This window comes from Sorex araneus, chromosome 8 (assembly GCF_027595985.1).
Source record: "Sorex araneus isolate mSorAra2 chromosome 8, mSorAra2.pri, whole genome shotgun sequence".
Lineage (NCBI taxonomy): Eukaryota > Metazoa > Chordata > Mammalia > Eulipotyphla > Soricidae > Sorex > Sorex araneus.
In genome coordinates this window covers 9,475,231-9,497,863 of record NC_073309.1, presented here as the reverse complement: position 1 = coordinate 9,497,863, position 22,633 = coordinate 9,475,231, and the positions used below count along the sequence as shown (strand labels likewise).

General features: G+C 59.9%; 2 protein-coding genes and 1 long non-coding RNA gene across 3 annotated transcripts in view; 1 reads left to right on the top strand and 2 right to left on the bottom strand.

Moving 5' to 3' along the window:
• Positions 1-6,215, top strand: part of PMFBP1 (polyamine modulated factor 1 binding protein 1) — a 36,202-nt gene extending 29,987 nt beyond the window's left edge. Inside the window, exons 13-19 of the mRNA XM_055145816.1 lie at positions 788-952; positions 1,366-1,533; positions 1,765-1,932; positions 2,744-2,838; positions 3,939-4,013; positions 5,171-5,409; positions 6,072-6,215. Of these exons, the coding sequence (XP_055001791.1) occupies positions 788-952; positions 1,366-1,533; positions 1,765-1,932; positions 2,744-2,838; positions 3,939-4,013; positions 5,171-5,409; positions 6,072-6,085 (924 nt within the window). The 3' untranslated portion in view covers positions 6,086-6,215. The remainder of the gene's footprint in view (positions 1-787; positions 953-1,365; positions 1,534-1,764; positions 1,933-2,743; positions 2,839-3,938; positions 4,014-5,170; positions 5,410-6,071) is intronic.
• On the bottom strand, positions 783-1,534 carry LOC129406802 (uncharacterized). Its single transcript, XR_008631260.1, has 3 exons — positions 1,402-1,534; positions 1,113-1,176; positions 783-918 (listed from the first exon to the last, which is right to left on the bottom strand). It is a non-coding gene; the product is annotated as an uncharacterized LOC129406802 (long non-coding RNA).
• Positions 6,216-8,936: 2,721 nt separating the features above from the next.
• On the bottom strand, positions 8,937-22,442 carry DHX38 (DEAH-box helicase 38). The gene is made up of 27 exons (XM_004600556.2): positions 22,304-22,442; positions 20,155-20,496; positions 19,688-19,875; positions 18,676-18,780; positions 17,960-18,107; positions 17,716-17,834; positions 17,555-17,631; positions 16,787-16,942; positions 16,280-16,441; positions 16,085-16,192; positions 15,848-15,960; positions 15,181-15,318; positions 14,891-15,077; positions 14,602-14,787; positions 14,380-14,520; positions 13,995-14,105; positions 13,801-13,917; positions 13,538-13,645; positions 13,283-13,395; positions 12,650-12,858; positions 12,409-12,563; positions 12,110-12,265; positions 11,719-11,853; positions 11,460-11,585; positions 10,922-11,017; positions 9,935-10,056; positions 8,937-9,347 (listed from the first exon to the last, which is right to left on the bottom strand). Exons 2-27 carry the CDS (start codon positions 20,475-20,477, stop codon positions 9,263-9,265), a joined length of 3,684 nt encoding a protein of 1,227 aa, XP_004600613.1. The 5' UTR covers positions 20,478-20,496; positions 22,304-22,442; the 3' UTR covers positions 8,937-9,262.
• Positions 22,443-22,633: the final 191 nt, after the last annotated feature.

Here is a 22,633-nt window from a genome sequence, read left to right as displayed (position 1 = left end):
GGCTTTGGGGAGATAGTACAGCGGATAAGAAGGTTGCCTTGCATGCAGCTGAGCCGGATTCGATCCCCAGTATACCACATGGTCCCCCGAGCAGCACCAGGAGTGATTCCTGAATGCAGAGCTAGGAGTAAACCCCTAGCATCCCTGGGTGTAGCCAAAAACCAACAACAAAAAAAAGAGTTTCCATTGGTCAGCCACAATGGCTGCATTTTTGTGTCATGAGAGTGCCATTCAGAATTGTCGTTCTCCTATCCCGGGCCCTCTTTTTTTTATTTATTTATTGCTTTTTGGGGGTCATATTCAGCGATGCACAGGGGTTACTCCTGGCTCTGCACTCAGGAATTACCCCTGGAAGTGCTCAGGGGACCATATGGGATGCTGGGAATCGAACCCGGGTCAGCCGCATGCAAGGCAACCACTCTACCCGCTGTGCTATCGCTCCAGCCCCCCCATCTTGTTCTTAAAGGGGTCTTAAACTGGTTTAGTCCAGTTCCTTTTGTCAAACTCCTCTTCCCAGTCACACCCTCCCCGTGCGTGTCTGGCAGACCTGTCGCTCAGCATTGGTCTCGAGGCGCAGGGCAGCAGACTGTGGTTGCGGTGGGGCCGGGAACCCAGAGACAGCCCCTGCTCGGCCTCTGTCGGGCGGAAGAGCCTGTGAAGGCAGCGCTTCCTTTGCTCGGAGAGCAGGCTGGTGTGCGGGGAGATGCCAGCTCTTGTCCCTTCCCCGGAGACACAGAGGGAGGCCTGGCAGCTCGAGCCTCTCGCCAAGGCGTGCCCCTCCTTCCAGATCACCACGTACAAGGAGACCTTCAAGAGCATGGAGGAGCAGCTGGAAAAGGCCGCGCAGCGGGAGAAACAGAGCAGTCAGAACACCATCAGCAAGGAGCTCCACGAGGACTTGTGCCGGAAGTCGGCCGCCTGCAAAGAAGAACTGGCACTGACCCTGGAGAAGGTGGGCCTCCCTGCTGGCTCCCAGGCTTGAGGGGGACCTCCCAGTGAGTGGCGGCTGGAGCCACAGTACAGCGGGTAGGGTGCTTGCCTTGCACCTGGCCGGCCTGGGTTCCATCCCAGACACCCCTTATGGACCACCCCCAAGCAACCCCAGGACTGACCCCTGAGCACCTATGCCAGCCTCTGCCGGTCTCTGCCGGTCAAGCCCAACTGACTGATCCGTTCCTAGAATTAGAAAGAAGAAAAGGGTTGGGGGAGAGGTAGACAATGATGCAACAAACCAGCCCGTGTGCCTTCTGGTGGCCGGGTGTCTGCCCCTGCCTAAAGCAGGGGGTGGGGGCAGGGGGGGGACCGGGACGGGTCTCCGTGCAGCACCCAGGGGCCCACGCTTCTCCCATGCGTCTTTGCGGGAAGCTCAACAACGCCACCACGGAGACGAAAAGCCTGCACCGGAGCCTGCTGATCGCCCACGAGAGGAGGAGCAAGCTGGAGGGCGAAATCGTCGTCTACGAGGAAAGGATGAAAAAGGTCAACGTCGAGTTGAAGAAGCTGCAAAGCTTCCACCAGCAGAGCGAGATAGAGGTGAGGAGCAGCCCGGGCGGAGGCTGCCCCGGGTCCCGGCTCCCGGCTCGGACCCGCGCGGGCTGCAGCCCTTCCCGCCGACGACGGCGGCGGCGACGCTCGGGGCAGGAGCGCCCTCTGCCGGCCGCGGGAAATCACTCCCTCCGGGAGCGCGTCCGGAAGGCGGGAGGGGAGGGCGCCCCCCGCAGGGGGCCTGGACCCCGTGGGCTCCTCACTCGACCTCCCGAGCAGGTGCAGGCCTTCGACAAGAGGCTGGAGGACATGAGCAACCAAGTGCTTCAGTGGCAGAAGCAGCACCAGGCTGACCTCCAGATGCTGGCGTGCAAGGAGAAGCAGCTGAAAGCGTTCCAGGAGGAGATGATGGCTTTGAAGGAGAGTCTCCTGATGGACGGCAAGGAGGTGGGCGCCCCGGCCTCCGCATCTCCCTCCTAGTGCCTCCCAGGACCCCTGGTTGGGGGGGGGGGGTGATGCTTGAGCACGGGGAGGGGGGGAGTGAGGGCAGGGAGGGGTGATGCTCTCTCTGATTGGGAGCAAAGCCCGGGTGGGGAGTAGGCCCCTGGGGCCTGGGGTTGGACACTGGAACTCCTGACAGGCCCTCAGGGAAGCCCCCCCAGGAGCTCTCCCAGACATCTTCAGTAGCCCCGGAGGCTGCAGCAGAACCAGAGGCTCAGAGCCAGCCCAGATCCCTAAGTAGCAGAGTTTGTGGTGGAAGGACCAGATGTGTGGGGGTGGCCACAGGGGAGAGGGCATCTCTTGCTCTCCATGGCCCCTCCCGTCTGTGCAAAAACACTGGCTTCCTGTACAGGCCTCACCTGCGCTTCCGCTGTGAAATGTTCCTTATTGGTATCGCGCTGTAGGTTACTGGGGGGACCTGGGGGTGCTCACATTTGTCTTCATATAAATCCACAGTGGCTGGATTCTGATACCACACACGCACGCACACACACACACACACACACACTCACATGTCATCACTGCCACCACCACCAATTGTTCCATATAGAATCATTCTACTTTCCGGTGGAAGGGGAACAAGCTATTTAAGGACTTTGAGGTGAAAAGTATGCCACGTGTCAGAGATGCCACGTGATGCGGTACCGGCTGCACCATGGAAATGGTTGGCCCCTGGGGGAGTGCCAGCTCGGCCCGATTTGGGGGTGGGGAGGAGCCCAGCCTGGACTCTTCTCTCTCCTTTTCTTCTGTGCCAAAGGTTTGCTGCCTGAGGAACAGCAAGGGGACCTGCCGGGTGCACCAAGACAATGAGCAGATCATGTGCAACGTGGAGCAGTGGGCAAAAGAGCAGAAGTAAGGGAGGGCCCCACGCCGCGGGCTGGAGGATCTGTGCCCACAAGTAGCATCTCACACATGCACACACCCCACAGACACACCACACAGCACAGACACCACACACATCGCACATACCTCATACACAGACCTCACAAACACCATACCATATGCACACACCACACACACACACACACACACAGACCATACATTTCACATACCACACCACATATATGCCACACAGCCTCGCCTCACACATCTCACACAAACACCACACCATATGCACACCACATCACATACATACACACCACACATACACCACACACCTCACATACCACACCACATATATACCATACACACCTCACACACCCCTCGCACAAACACCATACCATATGCACATAATACATAAGCATCACATACTCACCTCTCACACATCACACACATACCTCACACACTGTTCCATATGCACACCACATCACACACACTATACACACCACAGTGCACCACACACCTCACACACCACACCACATATATGCCACACACACCTTACACTCACCTCACACACACATCACATATACCCACAGGCACACACCTCATACTTACCTCACACACACATCGCACACACATCTCACACACACTACATACACACACACGCACACACACACACCTCATGACCTACCTCACACACTTACCTCACACATACCTCACACAAACACCATGCCATTGCACACCACATCACACAAACCACATACCTCACACACGTGCGCACGCACAGCCACACTTTGGCATACAGTGAAGAGTCTGGATGACTCGATGGCTTCAGAAAGCCCTGCTGACTCGGAAGCAGCAGAGTGGAGCAGCCCGGGGCGCAGGACAGCCACCCTGCAGGGGCGTCTCCTCTCCGGCCCGGGGACACTCACTGCTGCTCCCCTCCTGGCCCCCGGCGTCATGGTGCCTGCGCAGTTGGGCTTGGCGGGGCCTCGTCACTGCCCTGTGCTGGGAAAGAGCCAGCTCGTGACCTGTGGAACAGCAGGGAGGTCTAGGGCCCAGCAGAAGCCTGGCTGACCCCAACACCCCGTCTGGGGAACGTCTGGGGAACGGTGCTGTGGGTTTCCTTACAGGATCGAAAACGAGAAGCTGGGAAACAAGCTCCGGGAACAGGTCAAATATATCGCCAAGCTGACCGGGGAGAAGGAGTAAGTCCCCCTGCACCACCCAGCCTGGCCCCGGAGGTCAGCAAGGAGCTAGACCGGATCTGGGGCTCGCACCCCAGGAAAGGCCCCTCACGTCCCCCTTCTGTGGGTCCGGGTTCCCTCCCCAGCAGGACTGGGGGTGACATCTCTGTGCCCCTTCCCTGGAGACTTGCTGTGAGAGGTTCTGGCAGCAGACAGGGCAGCGCGGCCGTGAGGGTCAGGCCCAGCCACTGTGCTGAGCGTGCTCTGAGATGAGCAGCGGTCAGCAGCCTTCTTCTGCCCAGGGTGGTCAGCTGGGTCCTCTTAGAGGGAAACTGGCTTTCAATTTTTTTAAAAATGACAGTAGCTCAGCTAATACTCATTTACAACACTCTAGTGCTTTTTGCATATCTGCCATCTTCCGAAGACCCTGTGAACTGGTGCAGAGAGGGTCTCTCAGTTCCCTGGGGGCACCACCCAGAATCCCCACTCCAGAAAGTGAGATCTGGATGCCCACTGTCCTCACTGTCCCTGCTGCCCTCAGTACTAACTCGGAGAACTACAGCCGCTAACAGGGACAGCGGCCTAGTTTCCTAAGGCCCCCGGAAATGAGCTCTACCCTCTTCCCCCTCCCCTGCCCCCTGTGCACAATGTCCTCATTGGTAAAAAGGGACCACTGGAAAATTTGCCCAAGCACTCAGCAGAGGAAGGACCCCCGTCCCGCCAAAGGGGGCCTGAACAGCTCAGGCTACAGCACGGGGATGGGGACACCAGCTGGCATGGGGGTGCCTGCTCTGGCCATCAAGTCCCTCTCAAGGTTCCAAGTGGGGAAGGGCTCGAAAGACAGTGTAGCAGGGAGGGCGCTTCCCTTGCAGGCATCTGGGTTCAATCCCGGCTCTCCCTGAGTGCAGAGCCAGGAGTAACCCCTGACCATCGCTGGGTGTGGCCCAGAAATAAATCAAGGGACCAAGAGGATTTTGAGGGCACCCAGGTCAGACTCAATAGCCCCCACAGAGAGATGAGGAAATAGAAACGGTCCAGGGCTGACCTCAAGGTCCGGGGCCGGGTTCACCCAAGTCCGAAGCTGTCCCAGGCACAGATGTGCTTTTACCTGGGCTTGTGGGGTGGTGGAAGCCAGGGGCTGCTGCCACCTGGACAGCCCATGCCCATCCCCTCCCCAGTCACCTCCACAACGTGATGGTCCACCTGCAGCAGGAGAACAAGAAGCTGAAGAGCGAGATCGAAGAGCGGCGGCTGCGGGCCATGGTGTACCAGGGCTGCGCCAAGGGCCCGGCTCTGAGCAAGGTGGAGCACTTCCAGGGGGAGCGAGTGCATGCCAACTTCAACTGCCGGGGGACGTCCCCCGAGGTGAACCAAAGAGTGGAGGTGGGCAGATTTTGGGGGATGTCCCACTGCTCAGGTATGTCCAGTCTCTCGTCTTCCACCATGTGCTGGGGTGCTGGCGGTTATCCCCCTGGATGAGCCAACAGCAGTGCAATGCTCTTTCTTAGGCCACCCCGGGGCTGAGGGCTCGGGGAGGAGAAATGGGGCTGGGATTGGCCACTCCTCTTCTGGAGATGAACATTGAGCCCCCAGGAAGCTCCTTGGAGCCTAAGAATCTTGGCTGCGGGGTCGGAGCGATAGTGCAGTGGGTAGGCTGTTTGCATTACACACAGCTGACCCAGGCTCGAGCCTGGCATTCCATGTGGTCCCCTGAGCCCACCAGGAATGACCCCTGAGCACAGGGCCAGGAGTCAGCCCTGCGCATCACTGGGTGTGCCCCCCACGCTGCAAAAAAGTAAACCTTTGCTAAGACCCAAGTTCCCCCATGTCAGACCCAGCCTTTCCCTTTGACCCTGTCTCCTCTGCGAATTGTGGGGCCAAGAGGGGGAGCTGCAGAATAGGGGTCTCTCTGGTGAGGTGCCCTGGGACCCCCACAGACAGCCGAGTCCATAGCTCTGCCACCTGCCAGCTCTGGGTTCTCCTGGAGGGACACAGTCTGACCTGACCTGAGGCTGGTCCCCTCAGCGTCCCCCACTGACTTCTCAGATCCAGACTGTCGTCCTCTCCCTCTTCCCTCAGGCTCCCTGTTCTAGAACCTGCGCCTCGCCCTGAGCCTCATGTCCTCGCACGCTTTGGAGAGGCCCGCGCGTTCCCAGCCCTCTCTCGTCACCGGGATCACCTCTGCCAGGCCGAAATCAAGTTCCCATCCTATTTTTTTCAAGCGGCTAATATTTGTTGAGTTTTGGACACTTCCTGCAACGGAGTGAGACTTGGAAGCATCTACCATCTCCAGGCCCAAATTCTGAAATAAAGACACGAGCCCAGCAAGCTCCGGGAGTCTTGACACCTGGCGGCGCCTCCGGCCTCCTGGGCCCCGGCAGCGTGTTGGGCCCTAATTTCCTTTGGATCTTACATGCCATAGACATCACTCGCGCAGTGAGCGCGATCCCCCAAGGAAGTTTCTGGATTATCTGGATTAGTTCTTTTTTTTTTTTACTTTTCTGTATTTCTTTTTTTTTATTATTGTGGAAAGTTACAAATTTACAAAGTTTTCAGGTTTAAATCTCAGTTATACAATGCTCAAATACCCATCCCTTCACCAGTGCTCATATTCCACCACCAAGAATCCCAGTATAGCTCCACCCCGCCCCCTCACACCCCAAACCCCCCCACGCCCCTAGCCCCCCCACCCCAAGCCCCCCTGGATTAGTTCTTAAGCCAGCAAGACATAATTAGCTCTTCTTGGGGTCCTTCCATCTGTGTCTAGAGTTTAAGGAGAATAAAACAATAATAGTAATAATAATAATAATAATACCCGAAGATGACCAAAAGGAAAGTAACCTTCAGGCTCCAGAGAGAGGACGAGAAGGGGGGGAGACGGTTTCCGGAAGGAGTGGGTGCGAACCTTCTCTTTCCTCCCTGGCTGCCTGATTCCATCCCTCCCTTTAACAATTTTATTTTTCTCCCTAGCCAGCTCAATACAAGTAAAATTTCATTATGACGAACTCCAAGGACAGCTAAACTATTTTATTGGGGTAGGATTTTGTTATACTCACAACATGTCCCAAATTTATATTTCTAGTCTCTAGGAAATTGAGAGAAATAGCTACAAAGGTAAAGGAAGAGAGAGAAATAAAACGCTCACATCCTTCACGGTGGGGGAGCCGAGAGCAGGGAAAGTGAAGACACCCCCTCCTATCCCCCACTCCCACACCCATGGTTCACAGCAGCCTTCTGTGTGCCACAGGCTACCCTGAGTCTGGAAGGGAACATTCTAGAAGGGCAGCCAGAGGTAGAAGCATCGGAGGTTCTGGGGGCTTCTGTGCTGATGATGTTCGTTTTTTCCCATTTGGCTAAGAAATAGGACATATTTTTCAGAAAAAATGGGAAATCTTGGTCCTTCTGAAATGGCTTTCTCGTTCTAATCATGGTTCCTTTCAAAGTTCTTATTGTCTTACAGTTGGCCAAAAATTGTCATTTTGTCTCTGTCATTCACCTAAAGATCACCTGTCTATTGTCCAGTGTCGGTAACTGGATACCTTGAAGATAGTGCTTCATGTTTTCCAAGCCGTCTTTCACGTCCCGTGGAATACGACACCGGAGCGAGGCTCTGAGACAGGAATAGCAGAAGAGCGTGTGGGCATCAACACGCCGAGCCCTGTGAGCGGCCGACTTGGACTTAGCGAGCCGTGGTTCTCACTAGAATGGGGGGACCCCATCACTGTCCAAACCCACTGAAGGCGGAGCCCCGGGAGCGACCCTGAACATCAGCTATGGGCTTTTGGGGTGAGACTCCAAGATTCAAGCCAGAAGGAACTCTAAGGTGGGTCGGAATGAAAAAACGCCACAACTAAGAAGTATTAGCGATCCAGGCAGGACGTCCCCGCATTTGCCAGGGGCCCCTCGCTGTAGCACCCAGAACTTGGGTGGGCAGGAGCTTTCCATAACCTCTGGCCTTATCCTTATTGAAGGGACTTGAAGGTGAGTTTGCAAGGGAGGTCACAGCTGGCGGGTAGGGGAGCCGTTCCCTGGGACCTTGGTCCGTTTTCTCTTTGGTCCCCCTGGGTCCCATCCCCAGCTGATTTCTCACCACAGCACAGGCAGGCATGGCCCCGCCTTGGCGCAAAGCTGGAGAATTCCCCACACGCCATGGAGGCGCCCTCTGCCTGCAGACTCACCCGCAACCGTCCCCCCAACACAGGTCAGAGGTAAAGGGGCAGATGTCAGGGCTCTGACTGATGCTGGCAGCTGCCCCTGCTTGTCCTGCATGACACTGCCTCAGTCCTCACATCTAGCGGAGTCCCCCAGAGAGTCACTGGGGAACCAAGAAAGGGAAAGGACCCCAACGCCGGGTACAGGGGCTCCCAATGAGCACTGGGAAGCCAGGCTTGCTGGTGACTCGGCAGCAGCCCTGGCAGGAACCCAAGCCCAAGGAACCTCAAGGTAAGTGCCACGGCAGAAAGAGCCCCGGAACACCCCCCTCCGAAGTGGGCTAACGCTGCAGCCTCATAGCACAGGGGCTTGGGCATCAGTTGCCTTAGAAAGCCAGTGAGGGCTGGACTCTCCCGTCCATGCTCAGCACAGCGGCACCTACTGCAGGGCGCCCTCAGCCACCAGGGCCAGCAACCACGGCAGCCCCCAATTCAACAACACCCGCCCCACCCTACCCACGTCTCTAAGAGGCACCGCCCAGAGACAGAAATCAGGGTGGTGAAGATTCTAGGATGTTCCATCCCAGGAAGGTCAGCCGGCTTGATGGTATCAGGAAGCTTGAGATGCCTCAGAAGCGTCAGGCCAGGAGAGGGTCGCACTCTGGGCATCCCGGCGTGTGCCCGGCGGGCGTAGTCTCGGCTGGAGGTGTCGTCCTCGGCCGGGCTCGGAAGGCGCGGGCCCAGCCACGTCTCCGCCGCTGGCTCCAGGCAATGACCAGCCAGTAATACCACGACATTTTACAAACAATAAATTTATTTCCAAACCCTGAATTATAATCAAATTAAAATTCCCTCTAGAGCTATGTTGCTGCTTTACACAAGAATTTTTTTTTTTTCTAAAAAGCGTCCCGGCCCAGTCCCGGATACACGGGGTCCAGCCGCCCACCGGCTCGGCGCCTCGGGGAGCGCAAGCAGCTTGTGGGCGTGCGGCGCCTGCTCCTTCAGGGTGCCCGCACCGAGAAGCCTGGCCTCAGTGACCCGCGGAGGCTGCGGCGGAAGGTTCGGTGGCCGCCTGGGGTGCTGTCGCTGGGGCCCCTCCTCTGCAGGGCCGGCCTCAGCTCAGAGCCCGAAGCGGGCGGGTGTGCGGCGGGGGGTCATGGGCTCCCCCTGCTCCTTCCGCCCCGGCGTGTAGATCTTGGTAGACCTGGAGACAGAGAAAGCGGTCACTCCCACACACGCCCACCGGGGCTACGAGGGGGTCTTCGTCCTATGGCTCCCCAGGAGGGAGCCTCTCCATGGCCAGGCTGAGCCCTGCCCTCAGGGGACAGCATCGGTTCCCACGCTGGACCTCAGCCCCCACAGCTGACCGTGAGGGTCAGTCCTGCGGTCGGTCAGTGTCCGCCCAGCCTGACCCTCAGGGGAGCAGGAAGAACCCAGGAGAAAAATACGCTGGGCTCAAATGCGCTGTCTCGGGGAGCAACGCCCGCTGCGCCCACCAGGAGGGCAGACACCGGCCCTCACTGGGTCCCTCTCCCCTGGCCGGGTCCAATTTGCACTTGATGCTAGAAGGAAAGTGTCTCCTTGAGCACTGCACCCTCCTGAGTTCTGGGGGTCAGTCTGGATGTAGTAAGTCACATGCCCCTCAGATGTATCACACTGAGTAGAGGGCTGCAGGGACTGGGCCTGCGCCCACGGGCAGGGGGGAGGTCCAGGCCCCGCACGGACACGGCGTTTCTGTGCAGGGGAGCGCACCCCAGTCCTGCCGAAGGTCCCTGAGGTGCCACCACCCACCTGACGCTGCCCAGGGGACTGCGTTTCTCCTGCTCCTGCCGCCGGGCGCGCAGCTGCTCCTCGGCCAGCGCCATCTCCTCCTCCATGGCGGACGCTTCTTCTTTGGCCCGTCGGCGGTTCTCCTAGGGACGGGAGAGGGTCTGGGCACCAGGGGCGGCGGCGGGGCTGGCTCCCAGCCTTGGGGAGCTGCTGCAGCCAAGCCATCACTTGGTGGGGCTCGGGGAGGCCAAGTCCACCCGTCTGCAGCTGGGCCGTGAGGAGCCCGGCCGTGACCCCATGAGGGGAGGGGCGCAGGCGGGCTGGAGCATGGAGGGCCCGGGTGTGGGGCCACCGCACACTCACCACACCCCTGCCCCAGCCAGGACACCGGCACACCCTAGACTAGTCACCGGCTACCCAGAGACCCCGGGGCCAAGGCCGAGTCAAACCACAAGGAAGCGCCTGACAAGCTAAGAGAGAGGGGAAGGGTCTGTCCGCGGACACAACCATCGACCCAACTCAAACACATCAGAAAAAGCGACCTCGGAATAAAAAGAGGGAGATCGGGCCCCACTGAGGACTTAAGACTAAGGCCACAGCGGTGCTGAGATTCGGGCCGAAGTTGTGACAGAAGCAAACAAGTATTTAGGGGTGACCTAAGCCGACACCTGCTAATTACACCTCCGTGGTTACCAACACGGCCCAGCGGTGGTCTTTGATGGAGAAACACGCAACCACCATGGCTTCCCACACCCAGGGGACCAGAGGTGCGTGGGCAGAACCACTGCTGCGATCCCGGGGCCCAGAGGAACGGGTGGGTGGCGGCTCCAGGGCCTTTTCCCCCTTTTGTGAGCGTCTATGCTGTTCTTCCTCGAGTGTTTCTGAGAAGCGCAGCAGCCCCGGGAGCCGGAGGGTAGAAACCAGAGGGAGCCACCGGGCTGGGGTGCAGCCCTCGCGCCAGAGGCAGGAAGGGGTGAGGGGAGCAGCCCGGAAAGCGCGGTCACCCACCTGCCGAGACTTCCCCGCCTGCTTCACGCTGTAGAACATGGGCCCCAGCTCTGCGAGCCACTCCCCGTCCACGGCGGTCACGCACTGCATGTACTCCTGCCACGGAAGAACGCGGGGGGAGTCAGAGGAGGACACGGCACGGCAGGAGCAGCCCCAGCTGCCCAGTGACCCGGCACTGGCACGGCGACCCTCTCACACCCGGAGCCCTTCTCACGCGAGAGAACAGCCCTGGCTAGGGAACAGCACCAAGACACACACACACAGCCACCACCCCAGCCACCACCCAGACACGCCACAGCCACCACCAAAACACCCCAGACAGCTACGGCACCAACACAACCCCGCACTGCCGCCACCACTGGAGCCCCTCCCACACAGCCCCCGCCGCCAAAGGGGCTGCAGGCCCCGGGCCCCAAGCCGCAGACCGTGTGCCGCGGAGCCAAGGCCACCGAAGAGGGCCGTGAATGCCGCCCCCGCCCTGCCGTCGGGCTGCGACTCTTCCTCAGACCCGCGCGGTGCGGCGCGGCTCCAGGCTCACCTTGGTGGTCATGACCAGCTCGTGGTACACGATGTAGTCCGGGGTGTAGCCCATCCCAAAGAGGGAGCTGGTGGGGTGCAGGTGGCATGGCATCCCCGTCCGGATGTTCACGTACTCCCCAATCCCCTGTGAAGACCAGACACAGCCCGGGAGGCCGGGTCAATTGGGAGACACCCCCAGCCCATCGCACGCACCAGGAACCACGCTGGGCTGGGGGGAGTGGGTGGGGGGGGTAAGACAGCAGATCCGCCGGGCCCACCTTGAGCTTGGCGGCCTGGTGGAAGTAGGCGGCGCAGATGCACTTGCGGACGATGTCCCAGTCGGTGCCGCAAGAGGCCAGGCTCATGCGCTGCTGCACCATGATGTCCTTCAGCTGCGCGCGCACCTCCCTGACCTAGGGCAGGACAGCGGGCACCGATGGGACCCTCCGCCTCGGCTCCCCACACGCCCCCGCCCACCCCCTGCCTACATACACCCTGCCTGCTTCCCTAACCACACCCCCCCACTCCCTGCCTACTTCCCTAACCACACACCTAACCACACACACCCCCGCCCGCCCCCCTGCCTGCTTCCCTAACCACACACACCCCCAGCCCACCCCCCTGCCCACACACACCCCTGCCTCACCCGCTTCCCCTGGCACCCCCCACCTTCCGCATGGCCTTGGCGTGGATGAAGTGGTCGTTGCACCAAATGGTGGAATAATTGTTGTTCTTCCACTGCAGGTAGACGTTCAGGTAGGTCAGATGGTCACTCTCGGGCACGGCGAACTTCTCCCGGATTTGGTCGCTCTCCTCCTCTCGGCCCTAGGAAGGGGGAAGACAGGGAGCTTCGCAGGAAGCCTGGGGAAGGCCGCAGGGTCTCGTCACTTCCCCAAGCACATCGCCCCCCGGGAGCTGGAGCAGGTCACTGGCATCATAAACCGAGCCCCAGGCTTCCGGCCGCCCACCTTGGGCCTGTAGAAGATGGCAGGGACGGAGAGCATGGACACGATGAGCAGGATCTCGGAGCTGCAGCCCATGTCGCACGAGACGATGAGCATCTTGGACAGGGCCGGGTCCAGCGGGAACTCCACCATCAGCCGCCCCGTGGACGTCAGGCCGCCTGAGAGGGGGGCACGGACCCGACACTCAGAGCGGGCAGGGGCGCGGGCAGAGGGCCGGGCTGGGGGGCGAGGGGGCGGGGCCCACCTGTGTTGTCCAGGGCGCCCAGGATCCACAGCTGGTACATGGAGTTGAGCATGTTGTCCTCGGGCGGCGGGTCCATGAAGTGGAACTGCAGCAGGTCCTGCACGCCCAGCGACTTGAGCAGCAGCACCACGTTGGCCAGGTTGGTGCGCTGGATCTCGGGCACCGTGGTGGTGAGCAGCTCGTTCTTGTAGGCGCTCTGGGTGTAGAGCCTGCCGGGGCAGACCGGGAGGCTTGCAGCCGGGAGAGACCACTCTCCACTTCCCGCCTCGGCCGCTCTCTCTAGGCCTCACGCTTCCCATCACCACGAACCCGGCCCACCCGCGCCTCGCCCCCCCACCCGCCGGCCAGCACCCAGGGCCTGGGCTCACGCTGGGTTTTCTCCCTGGATCCCTATTTCCTGCACTGCTCCGGGGAATACACTCGGCCAGCAAAGGCCTATTTATAAGCTGGGACGGACAGAAGTCATGCAGAAGGGGTCGACAACAGGGTTGGTGCAGGCCAGCCGGGGCCAGAGTGGCCTGGACAGGGCGTGGCACCCAGGCAGCCCGCGGGCTGCCTCCAGCACCGAGCAGTCGGCTCTGGGTCGAGCCTGCCCACAGAAGGCCGCGCCGCAAGGCCGGCACAGGCTCCTACCTGAAACACTGACCTGGGCCCGTCCTGCCGGCGCGCCCGGACCGCTGGTTGGCGTTGGCCTGGCTGATGGGGTAGATCTGCAGCGCATCCATGCCGATCCTGGGGTTGAAGACCTAGGCGGGAGCGGCACAGAGACAGGTGGGGCACGGCGGCCATGCTTGAGAACACCTCCGATCCCCCAGAAGGGCTGACGACCGAGCAGCGGCCTGCCGTCACCCTCTGGAGCCGTGGTGGCGCCCAGCTGTGTCACCTTACCTTTAACTTGCAATAACCAGAGTCGATGACGAACATGATGCCGTCCACGGTCAGAGATGTCTCGGCGATGTTGGTGGCCACAATGCACTTGCGGACACCGTCGGGGGCCTATGGGAGGGGGTGCGGGGCGGGGATGGCTGTCAGGAAGACACCACAGGTGAAGGGACAACCCCCCGCCCCGCAGCCTGAAAAGGAATTCCCTTCCTCTGGACAATAGGGGCGAGGGCGGGGGGGCCCCAAGGCGAGGCCACGCTTTCCCGCACCTTCTGGAAGATCTTGGCCTGGAGGTCGGAAGGCAGCTGCGAGTATATGGGCAGCACGGCCAGCGCGGGCGCGTTCTCCAGCTCCTCAAGGTGCTCCACGATCTGGTCGGAGGTCACCTGAGGACAGAGGCACCGTGAGCCCCCAGGGCCACCTGGAGGAAAGCATAAAGGCCCGTCACACCCCCAGCACGTACCTCAATGTCCTCCTGGCCTGGCATGAAGATCAGGATGTCCCCGGGGGCCCCCGACAGGTGCACCTGCAGGGACTGTTTCACCGCCGCCTCCACGTAATCCTCCTGCGGGGTCTGCGGGCAGCCCCGGACCGTCAGCATGCCAGCCTGGTGCCCACCACGCCCCGCTGACGCCAGGGCCCACAGGAGCTCTATGGGCCCCGCACCCGAGGCTGGCCTGGCTGCCCTCTCTGGGCCCCACACAGCCGCCCCGGGGACACAGTAATGCTAAGTCTCCCCCTGCTGCAGCCATCCTGTGCCCCCAGCCCTGGGGTGGCGACGCACTTCCACCCCACCAATGTCACCCTCCTCAGCCGCCCCCCGCACTCAGGGGCCGCGGTGGCTGCACCTTGCTGAAGAGAATGTCCACAGGGAAGGTGCGGCCGGGGATGTGGAAGATGGGCACGTTGCCAAAGAAGGACGCAAATTTGTCCGCGTCCATCGTGGCCGACGTGACGATGAGCTTCAGGTCAGAGCGCCGGGCCACCACCTGAGGAACGGTCACTCAGAGGCTGCCCCACCCCTGTCCCGTAAGCCCTCCTCCCACGTGAGCCCCCGGCCGGCACCGCACCTCTCGGAGCAGCCCGAAGAGCACGTCGGTGTTGAGCGAGCGCTCGTGGGCCTCGTCCATGATGATGGCGCTGTAGTGGTCCAGGTCGGCCTCGCGCAGCGACTCACGGAGCAGGATACCGTCCGTCATGTACTTGATCAACGTGTTCTCCGACGTGCAGTCCTCGAAGCGGATGGCGTAGCCCACCTGGAGGGCAGAGGCGGCCCGAGTGCTCAGGCGGACGCTCCTGGGCAGGGAGGGGGTCACCTGCGCCCCCAGCCCCCACGGCTCAGCCGCCTCGACCACTCACCTCCTCACCAAGGCTGCCCCCCATCTCCTCGCTGACTCTCTTGGCCACGGACATGGCGGCCACGCGCCGCGGCTGTGTACACCCGATCATCCCGTAGTCCGTGTAGCCGTCTTCGTGCAGGTACTGCGTCAGCTGCGTGGTCTTCCCGCTGCCCGTCTCCCCCACGACGATCACGATGCTGTTGTCTCTGGGAGAGGGAAGAAGAGGCCAAGGGGGGGAGTCAGGCCTGGGGGGCGCAGATGCGGCCCCCCGCCCGGGCTGGCGTCACCGTGGCTGGCGCGGGGCGGGACCTGATGATGGTGAGCAGCTCCTGCTGCACGGCGAAGATGGGCAGGTACTGCCGCTGCTCCAGGATGGACTTCTTCTTCGCGAACTCGCTGCTGGCCTCGCTCTTCTTCTTCATGTGATTCGCGAACTTCTGCTCGGTCCTGGGAATATACGGTGGCCTCAGGGCCCTCGCCCTCCCCAGGCCGCCCCACCGCCCTCCCTCCTCCGCTCCAGGAGAAGCTGCAGGGCCGAGTCTGTCCTGGGCCCGGGATCTGGGATGGTGGGATCTCGCCAACATGATCAGTCACCAGCAGGCAAAGCCCCCCACTCAGCAGACCTGCAGACCCCAAGCCCGCAAGCGCCCCCAGAACAGAGCCCGTCTGTCCAGACCGAACACCCCGGCCAGCCCCGGCATGCGGCCAAAGCGGGGAAGACGTCATGGCTGGAGTCCAGAGCAGGGCTGGACCCACCTTCTTGGCGGGACCCCTCGATCTCCAGGGCTGCGTCCTTATCTTGGGTTGTTTTTTGTTTGGGGACAAAACCCAGTGGTGCTGAGGGTTTACTCCTGGCTCTGTGCTCAGGGCGCACTGCTGGTGAGCTCAGGAGCGACCGGGTACCCGGAAGCCTCAGAGGGAAGTGACCACCACCGCTGCCCGCTGCTGCCCGCGCCTGAGCTCGCCAGGCTCCCACCTGTAGTCCACCTTCCCGTCTTCCGTCAGCGCCTTGTCGGGCTCCTCCTCCTTCTTGACGCCCATGATGTCTCCCAGCTTGGTTCCAGCCAGTTCCCAGTGTTTGTGCTGAGCCTGAGAAAGAGAGTCGGGTCAGCCGCAGCCTGTGATCGACAGGCCTGGCAACCGCTTCCTGTGGCAGCATCAGGCTGGGCTGGCGGGGTCCGACCTGCCCCCAGAACCCCGCCAAGAGACTTGCCTTCTTGCGCTCCTTCTGCTCCCGGTGCTTGCGCACCGTCTGGCTGCCTTTGCGTGCGATGATGGCCAGGTCGGAAGTGGCATCTTTGACAGGAATCACGGGCTCCGGCTGCAGGAGGGGGGAAGCATGGGTGGGTCCTACTGACCACCCGGCCAGCCGGCAGGACATGGCCCCTCCCCTGCCCTCGGGCCCCACCTGCTTGGTGAAGACGATGCGGCCGTCCAGGAAGGGGGGTACCAGGTTGTGCACCATGAGGTGCACCTTGGCCGCGCTGTCCTCTTCAAAGTCCTCGTCCACCTCCAGCCGGTGGACCACCCCGCTGGTGAGCATGCGGTTGGTCTCCCAGCGCTCGTTATCCTGAGGGACGCGAGGGGACGCGCGCTCAGAAGGCCACCCTGGAGTTCTGACGGAGAGGCCCGTGGCCTCTGGAGCCTGCAGCCCTCCAGAGCACCCCGTCCTCTAGTTCCCCCACCTACATGGACACCATGGCGACCAGAGACACAACAGAACTGCACACTGGGTCAGCCCTCAGTGCCCAGAGGCTCCAGGCTACTACAGAGGGACAGGACGGGGAAGGCGCCTGCTGGGTGAGGCCCAAAAGCCAAGGACTAAAAGGGGGATTCAAAGCTACTGGGAGGGGCTCTGGCCCAGCCCCACCCTGGTGCCCCCTGCACAGGCCGAGGCTCCCGCAGGCTCCCCCACCTCGTTGATCTGTCTCCGCTGGGCAGAAATGCGCTTCTGCTTCTGCTTATGCAGGTGCTGCTCGCGCCGCCTCACGTAGTCCTCGGACGAGTAGGCCAGGGGGTTGTGGAACTCGTCGTATCCTTCGTCCATCATGTACCAGTCTCGGTCGGCTTGCTGCGGTGCCAAGAAAGCACTGAGAACTGGGGACAGGCCAGAAGGACCACACACACACACACACACACACACACACACACACACACACACACACACACACACACACACACACCCCACATCTAGTGACAAGGCAGCATCGTGGGTGCTCGCACACGTGCACACACACACACATATCCAGTGATCTAGTGACGAGGCAGCAGCGCGGGTGCACATGCACGCACACACACACACACACACACCACACACACACACCCATCTAGTGACGAGGCAGCAACGCCAGGACAGGCCACCCCAGGCAGATGCAGTTTTAGCCTGGAAGGCTCTACCACAACAGCCCCACGTGACAGCACTTCTTCGGTCTGCCACACGGGGGCGCCCATGCACCAGGAAAGATAGGTGTGACACCCCCAACCCCCGCAGGAGGCTGAGCCCTCTGGAAACCTCTGGAAAGAGACAGAGATTCCAGGGCTGTGGGACAAACAGGATTCAGCTTCCCTTACACTGTCCACTGGTCAATCACCCAGTCCTGCTAGCAAGTCGCTTGTGACCCCTAGGCCCTGCCACCTCTGGTCACCTGCGTACCTCTGGAGGGCGCCCCAGCCCAGGTCTTACCCTCTGGTCCTCCTCCCACTGCTGCCGCTCCTCCTCGGTGTCAAAGGAGATCCCATCCTCGCCATCCTCACGTCGCCCTGCAGAACCCAGGCCCACGGTTATCCCCGTGGCCGTGCAGAGGCCAGCGCCCTGCCTGGCCTACCCAGGGCGCGTCCCCTTACCCCGACCCCTGGACAGCCGCGGGGTGGAGCCCAGGTGCCGCCGGTCGTCGGCCCATTCGTTGTACTTGTAGGACGGGGTGGGCAGAGGAGTGTCGTCTGAGTACTTGCTCCGCACAGACCTGCCACACAGGAGACCCGGCACTGTGACACTGTGGCCAGGCAGGACCCTGAACCCCGCCGCCACCCATCCCAACCGCCCTCTGCCCCCACCAGGAGAACCGGGGTGCCCCGCCCGGGACAGCACCTGTCTCGGTCTCGGCTGGACGGCCGGTGGCTCCGCTCTGAGTCCCGGGAGGAAGGCGTCGGGGAGGGCGACTCCCACTGCGAGCGCCGGGACGAGCCGTAGCTGCTGTCCTCCTCCTCCCATGCGGACCGAGACGGGGTGGCGGCATCTGGGCGCAGGGGGACAGCGTGAGAACAGTGACTACCAGCCCGAAGTCAATCCCCCAAACTCCTCTGTTCCCCATCATCTGGGCGATCTTTGTAACGGGGAAGGGGGAGTCTGACAGTTTCGACAGCTCAGGCGGCAGAGCCCCGCTGCATCCCTGACCTCCTGGGCTCCTGGAGCACGGAGCCGGGAGGGGCCTCAGCACCACCGGGCACCACTCAAAATCGGAAGGAAAAAGAAATGGTCGCTGAATTGTAATGGTCCGGTTTTCATCTGCGTCTTTAACCAGTTGTTAAGGAATACACATTTGTCTCTGCGGTCATACCTCTCACGGCTGTAACTACTTTGTAAAACACCCTCCTCCTGCACCCAACGGCCCATTCCTTCCACGCATGGGAAGAACCAACAGTAAAGGCGCATCGCCCCACAGGCGGCACAGGCCCGGGGCACTGTCACGGGCTCCAACCACAGATCCCGGGAATCTGGGCTCTGCCCACGGGCAATCACTGAGGAGGGACCCGCAGGAATCTCACGGGCGGCCCCACACACCCCCACTGACCGTCTTGGTCTACCTTTAGGTCGGTGTCGGGGGCTCTCGGGCTCGTTTCTCCTGCTGCTACGCTCCGATCCGCCTTCCCGCTCCGATCTGCTGCTGTGGCGACTTCTGTCCCGTTCGTCTGTAGGAGTGACACATGGTTAGGAGGCTCTGGGCGGGGGAGAACCTCCCCCCCAGTACCCCCCTAGACAGAGGACTGGCCTGCACTGCCCCACTGCTGAAACTCAGGAGCCCACAAGCTTTCAAGGGGGGGAAATCAGTTACTGGCTAGAAAGTTTCAAACTCAGGGTAACAAGTTATCTCCTGCAAAGAGAACAGTTACAAGTCTAGAGGAATAGCTGTTTCCTAGTCATGAGTCTACAGAGTATAAGAGTTGAGTAACTGCGGGGCTGGAGCTATGGCACAGCGGGAGGGCGTTTGCCTTGCATGCAGCCAATCCTGGTTTGATCCCCGGCACCCCACATAGTCCCCAAGCACCTCCAGGAGTAGTTCCTGAGTGCAGAGCCAGGAGTAAGCCCTGACCACCACCAGATGTGGCCCAAAAAAAAACAGAAAAGAAAAAAAAAATATAGGGGGCTGGAGCAATAGCACAGCGGGTAGGGCGTTTGCCTTGCACGAGGCCGACCTGGGTTCGATTCCCAGCATTCCATATGGTCCCCTGAGCACCACCAGGAGTAATTCCTGAGTGCAGAGCCAGGAGTAATCTCTGTGCATTGCCTGGTGTGACCCAAAAAGAAAAAAAAAAAAAAGAGTTGAATAACTTCTCTGCAGAGCCAGGGTTGGAGTTTGTCTTGCTTTGCCCCACGCCACTGTCCTTTTTCACCAATATGACGGTTACTCTGGTTCTCATCCATTGTGCCCCAGAAAACGAGGGGCACACACTTAAGAGGAGCAGCTAAGCTGCCGCCAACAGCCCTTTCTCGGCGCCCAGGGCGACATGAGGGAAAGGGCTCCCTGCCGGAGGAGGCACCAGAAACCCCACGAGGCAGAAGTGTTCGCTCACACGGAGCCGGCGGCGGGGCACTTACCTCTGTCTCGCTTGCGGTCACTGTCCCGATCCCGAGACCTTGCCTTCTTCCGCTCCTTTTCCTCTTTGGAGGAGGCGTAGACCCCGTGTTCCCGCCGCTCTCGCTCTCGCTGCCGATTGCGTTCCCAGAACTCTTCGCTCACACCTCCGGGATGCGAGGGCGTCTCCACTCGGGCCGCCCGATAATGCCTGAAACAGAGGGTGCAAGTCCCCCCTAAAGAAAATCCGGGCTCCCACACTTCCGGCCAGGCCACCAATGATCTGGCCTTTCCCGCAATGTCCCGACCGGCTTCCCTTTGCCAACCACCCCCAGCTTTTCCAACTGCCGTCGCCTGCTCTGTGCTAACCTCTGGACACTACCCACACATCTGAAGGAAATGCCAATTAACACCCAAACGCGCTAGATCGCCCAACGAGATGTTCCGCCGGTTCCCTTCTGCGCCGACTCCTCAAACCCCTGGCCGTTACCTGTCTGTGCGGCCACTTGGGCCAGCCTGCTCACTGCCCTCCTCCTCCAGGTCCTTCTGCTCGTCCTTGCTCTCTTCCCAGTCCTTGTAGGAGGAGACTCTGGACTTCTTCTTGTCCTCTCCATCTTCCTTCTCCTCGCGCTCCTTCCGCTTCAGGGAAGCCAGCAGGTCGAGTCCGAGCAAGGAGGGCCGGGGAGCTGGGGCCTTGAACACGTGCTGCTCGCTGGCCGCGCTCTTGGTCTTGCAGATGAGCCCGCCTACCTGAGAGTCCAGGTCGGTGCCTTCCAGTCGGTGGATCGAGGCATCCTCGGCCAAGTCCTCCATGGCGCGCTCTGGGAAGTGTCTGGAAGAAAAACACGCCAGACAGGACGCTCAGGGAGGCCAAGGAAACTGAAGCTACAGGTAGGAACTCAGCTTCCTCGAGACCAGGAGCCAGGAGCTGTCCTGACAAGCTCTGTTGACGACTGTCGCTTTATCCAGCCCATGGAGTTGTTCAGAGACTCCAGTAAGAAAACGGGAGTGGAAGCTCTCTGTACTTTTTGAGTCGCAAAAATATGACTTTAACAATTTATTTGCCATGCTCCATACATTCATTGGGTCCTCACCATTCTTCCACAAGTTCTTTGACCTCTATCTCCCTTTAAGCCAGAGACCGCACAGTGGAGATAGAGGATTCTAAGGCTACCATCTGAGATCCACACATCGAGTGGTTTGGGGAGGATCAGCTGTATTGGTTAAAAGAAAAAAAAAAAGTTGCTTTCTTTTTTAATTTCTAGTAACACCATATGTTCACCAAATATACTGAGAAACACGAGGTTTAAAAATGGTGATTCTGGGGCCGGAGCAATAGCACAGTGGGTAGGGCGTTTGCCTTGCACGCGGCCGACCCGGGTTCAATCCTCGGCATCCCATATGGTCCCCCAAGCACTGCCAGGAGTAATTCCTGAGTGCAAAGCCAGGAGTAACTCCTGAGCATCGCTGGGTGTGACCCAAAAAGCAAAAAAAAAAAAAAAATGGTGATTCTGAAAGTAGTTAGGTGAACTGTAAAATTTCTTGGCACTCGACTGCCAACAAATCCCTCTTCCCACCACACACCATCCGCTTACAGATATACAATGCCTGCATGTTCTGAGCACCTGCATGATTTCCCTTATTCCAAAAATTCAGTGAAGTACAGGAACTATCAAGGGGTGTTTAATACCAGAATCCAGATTGTTTAGCCCAACTCCTGGCTACACAGACTGCCAAACAGAATGGGCACATCATATGAAATCAGGGCTGAATATGGGGAAACGCCCTAGACAGAAATGGGAAAGAGGGAAGTTACGTACTGGTGAGTGAACACAGGTGAGGAAATCTAAACAGAAATAAGTAGAGATGTGCAGGCTCTGCTCAGCGGCGCTTGGAAAATACGCACCCAGAATGCATCCGGTAAATAAACTTATGACTACACTTAAACCTAATGAAAGAGAACAGGAATTCAAACATTTCTGAAGGCAGGAAATACATAGACACACAGATTTTCTTTGTCACAGATACACAGATTTTCTTTGTCAGACAAAGAATCTGACAGAGGGCGTAACTTGCTGCTAAGGAAAAATAAGAAGTTATGGGCTGGATTACGGAAAAGGATGAATGACAATGAAGTCACAGTGGGTACGAGATTTTTTTTTAAAGAACTGAAGAAATAAACCGGATTTGCTCATTCAATGAACACTAAGAGCCTTCTGAAAGCAAAAGGGACAGAGCAGAGAACAAAACGAAATCCTCTTGTCACTGACATCCTCTTGTCACTGGCATCCTGGTCGAGGAGCTCGTTTGGTCCCTAAGCACTGAGGGAGAGAGGCGGAAGTCAGGGAGCTCGGAGAGTCTCTGGAGTGGCTGAGGATGCAGGCTGACCTCGGAATAGCATCCCTGGACCTCAGGAAGGTGGCGCCGGGCAGCAGGATCGAACCAGAGCAAGGAAAAAGGCCGGAGCCGCCAAGACCGGTGTAGCATCCCCGACGCGAGCAAGGCAAGTTAGCACTTGGGGCGGGAACGGGGACAGCACTCTCCAAAGCCCGGCCCGAATCTGACACCAGACCACGTCCACCTCCGGGAGCTGCCCGGACTGGCGCAGAGCCCATCAGGAAGGGGAAAGGGACACTCACCTCCCCGAGACCAGCTCGCAGGGCCTTCGATCCCGGACTCGGGGGCTCCGGTCCCTCCGCTCCTTGCTCAGACAGCCTTAAAGAGCCAAACCCCGCACCTTGAAAGCCGCCATTATTGTCCCATAATGCCCTGTGCGGCCCCGCTCTATCCGTCTAGAATACCACCGAGAGCAGCCCGGAAACGTCAATTCCTACGTCAGAACGCGACAGAACGCGACCAGCTTTATAGGCTACAGAGGCCATCTCTGGAAACTCTAACACAGATCCTTCCGCGTCTCCTTGAAGCCAATCACGCTTCGGCAAGAGACGAGACCCCGCCTCCATCCTGAG

What these genes read in the sequence shown, in the direction of transcription:
- DHX38 (XM_004600556.2), bottom strand. Translation starts at nt 20,477, where the DNA reads ATGGAGGACTTGGCCGAGGATGCCTCGATCCACCGACTGGAAGGCACC. An exon ending in TCTTCGGGCTGCTCCGAGAG is followed by an intron (nt 14,521 to 14,601) that starts GTGCGGTGCCGG and finishes ACCGTTCCTCAG; the next exon opens with GTGGTGGCCCGGCGCTCTGA. An exon ending in CAGGCCAGGAGGACATTGAG is followed by an intron (nt 13,918 to 13,994) that starts GTACGTGCTGGG and finishes CTCTGTCCTCAG; the next exon opens with GTGACCTCCGACCAGATCGT.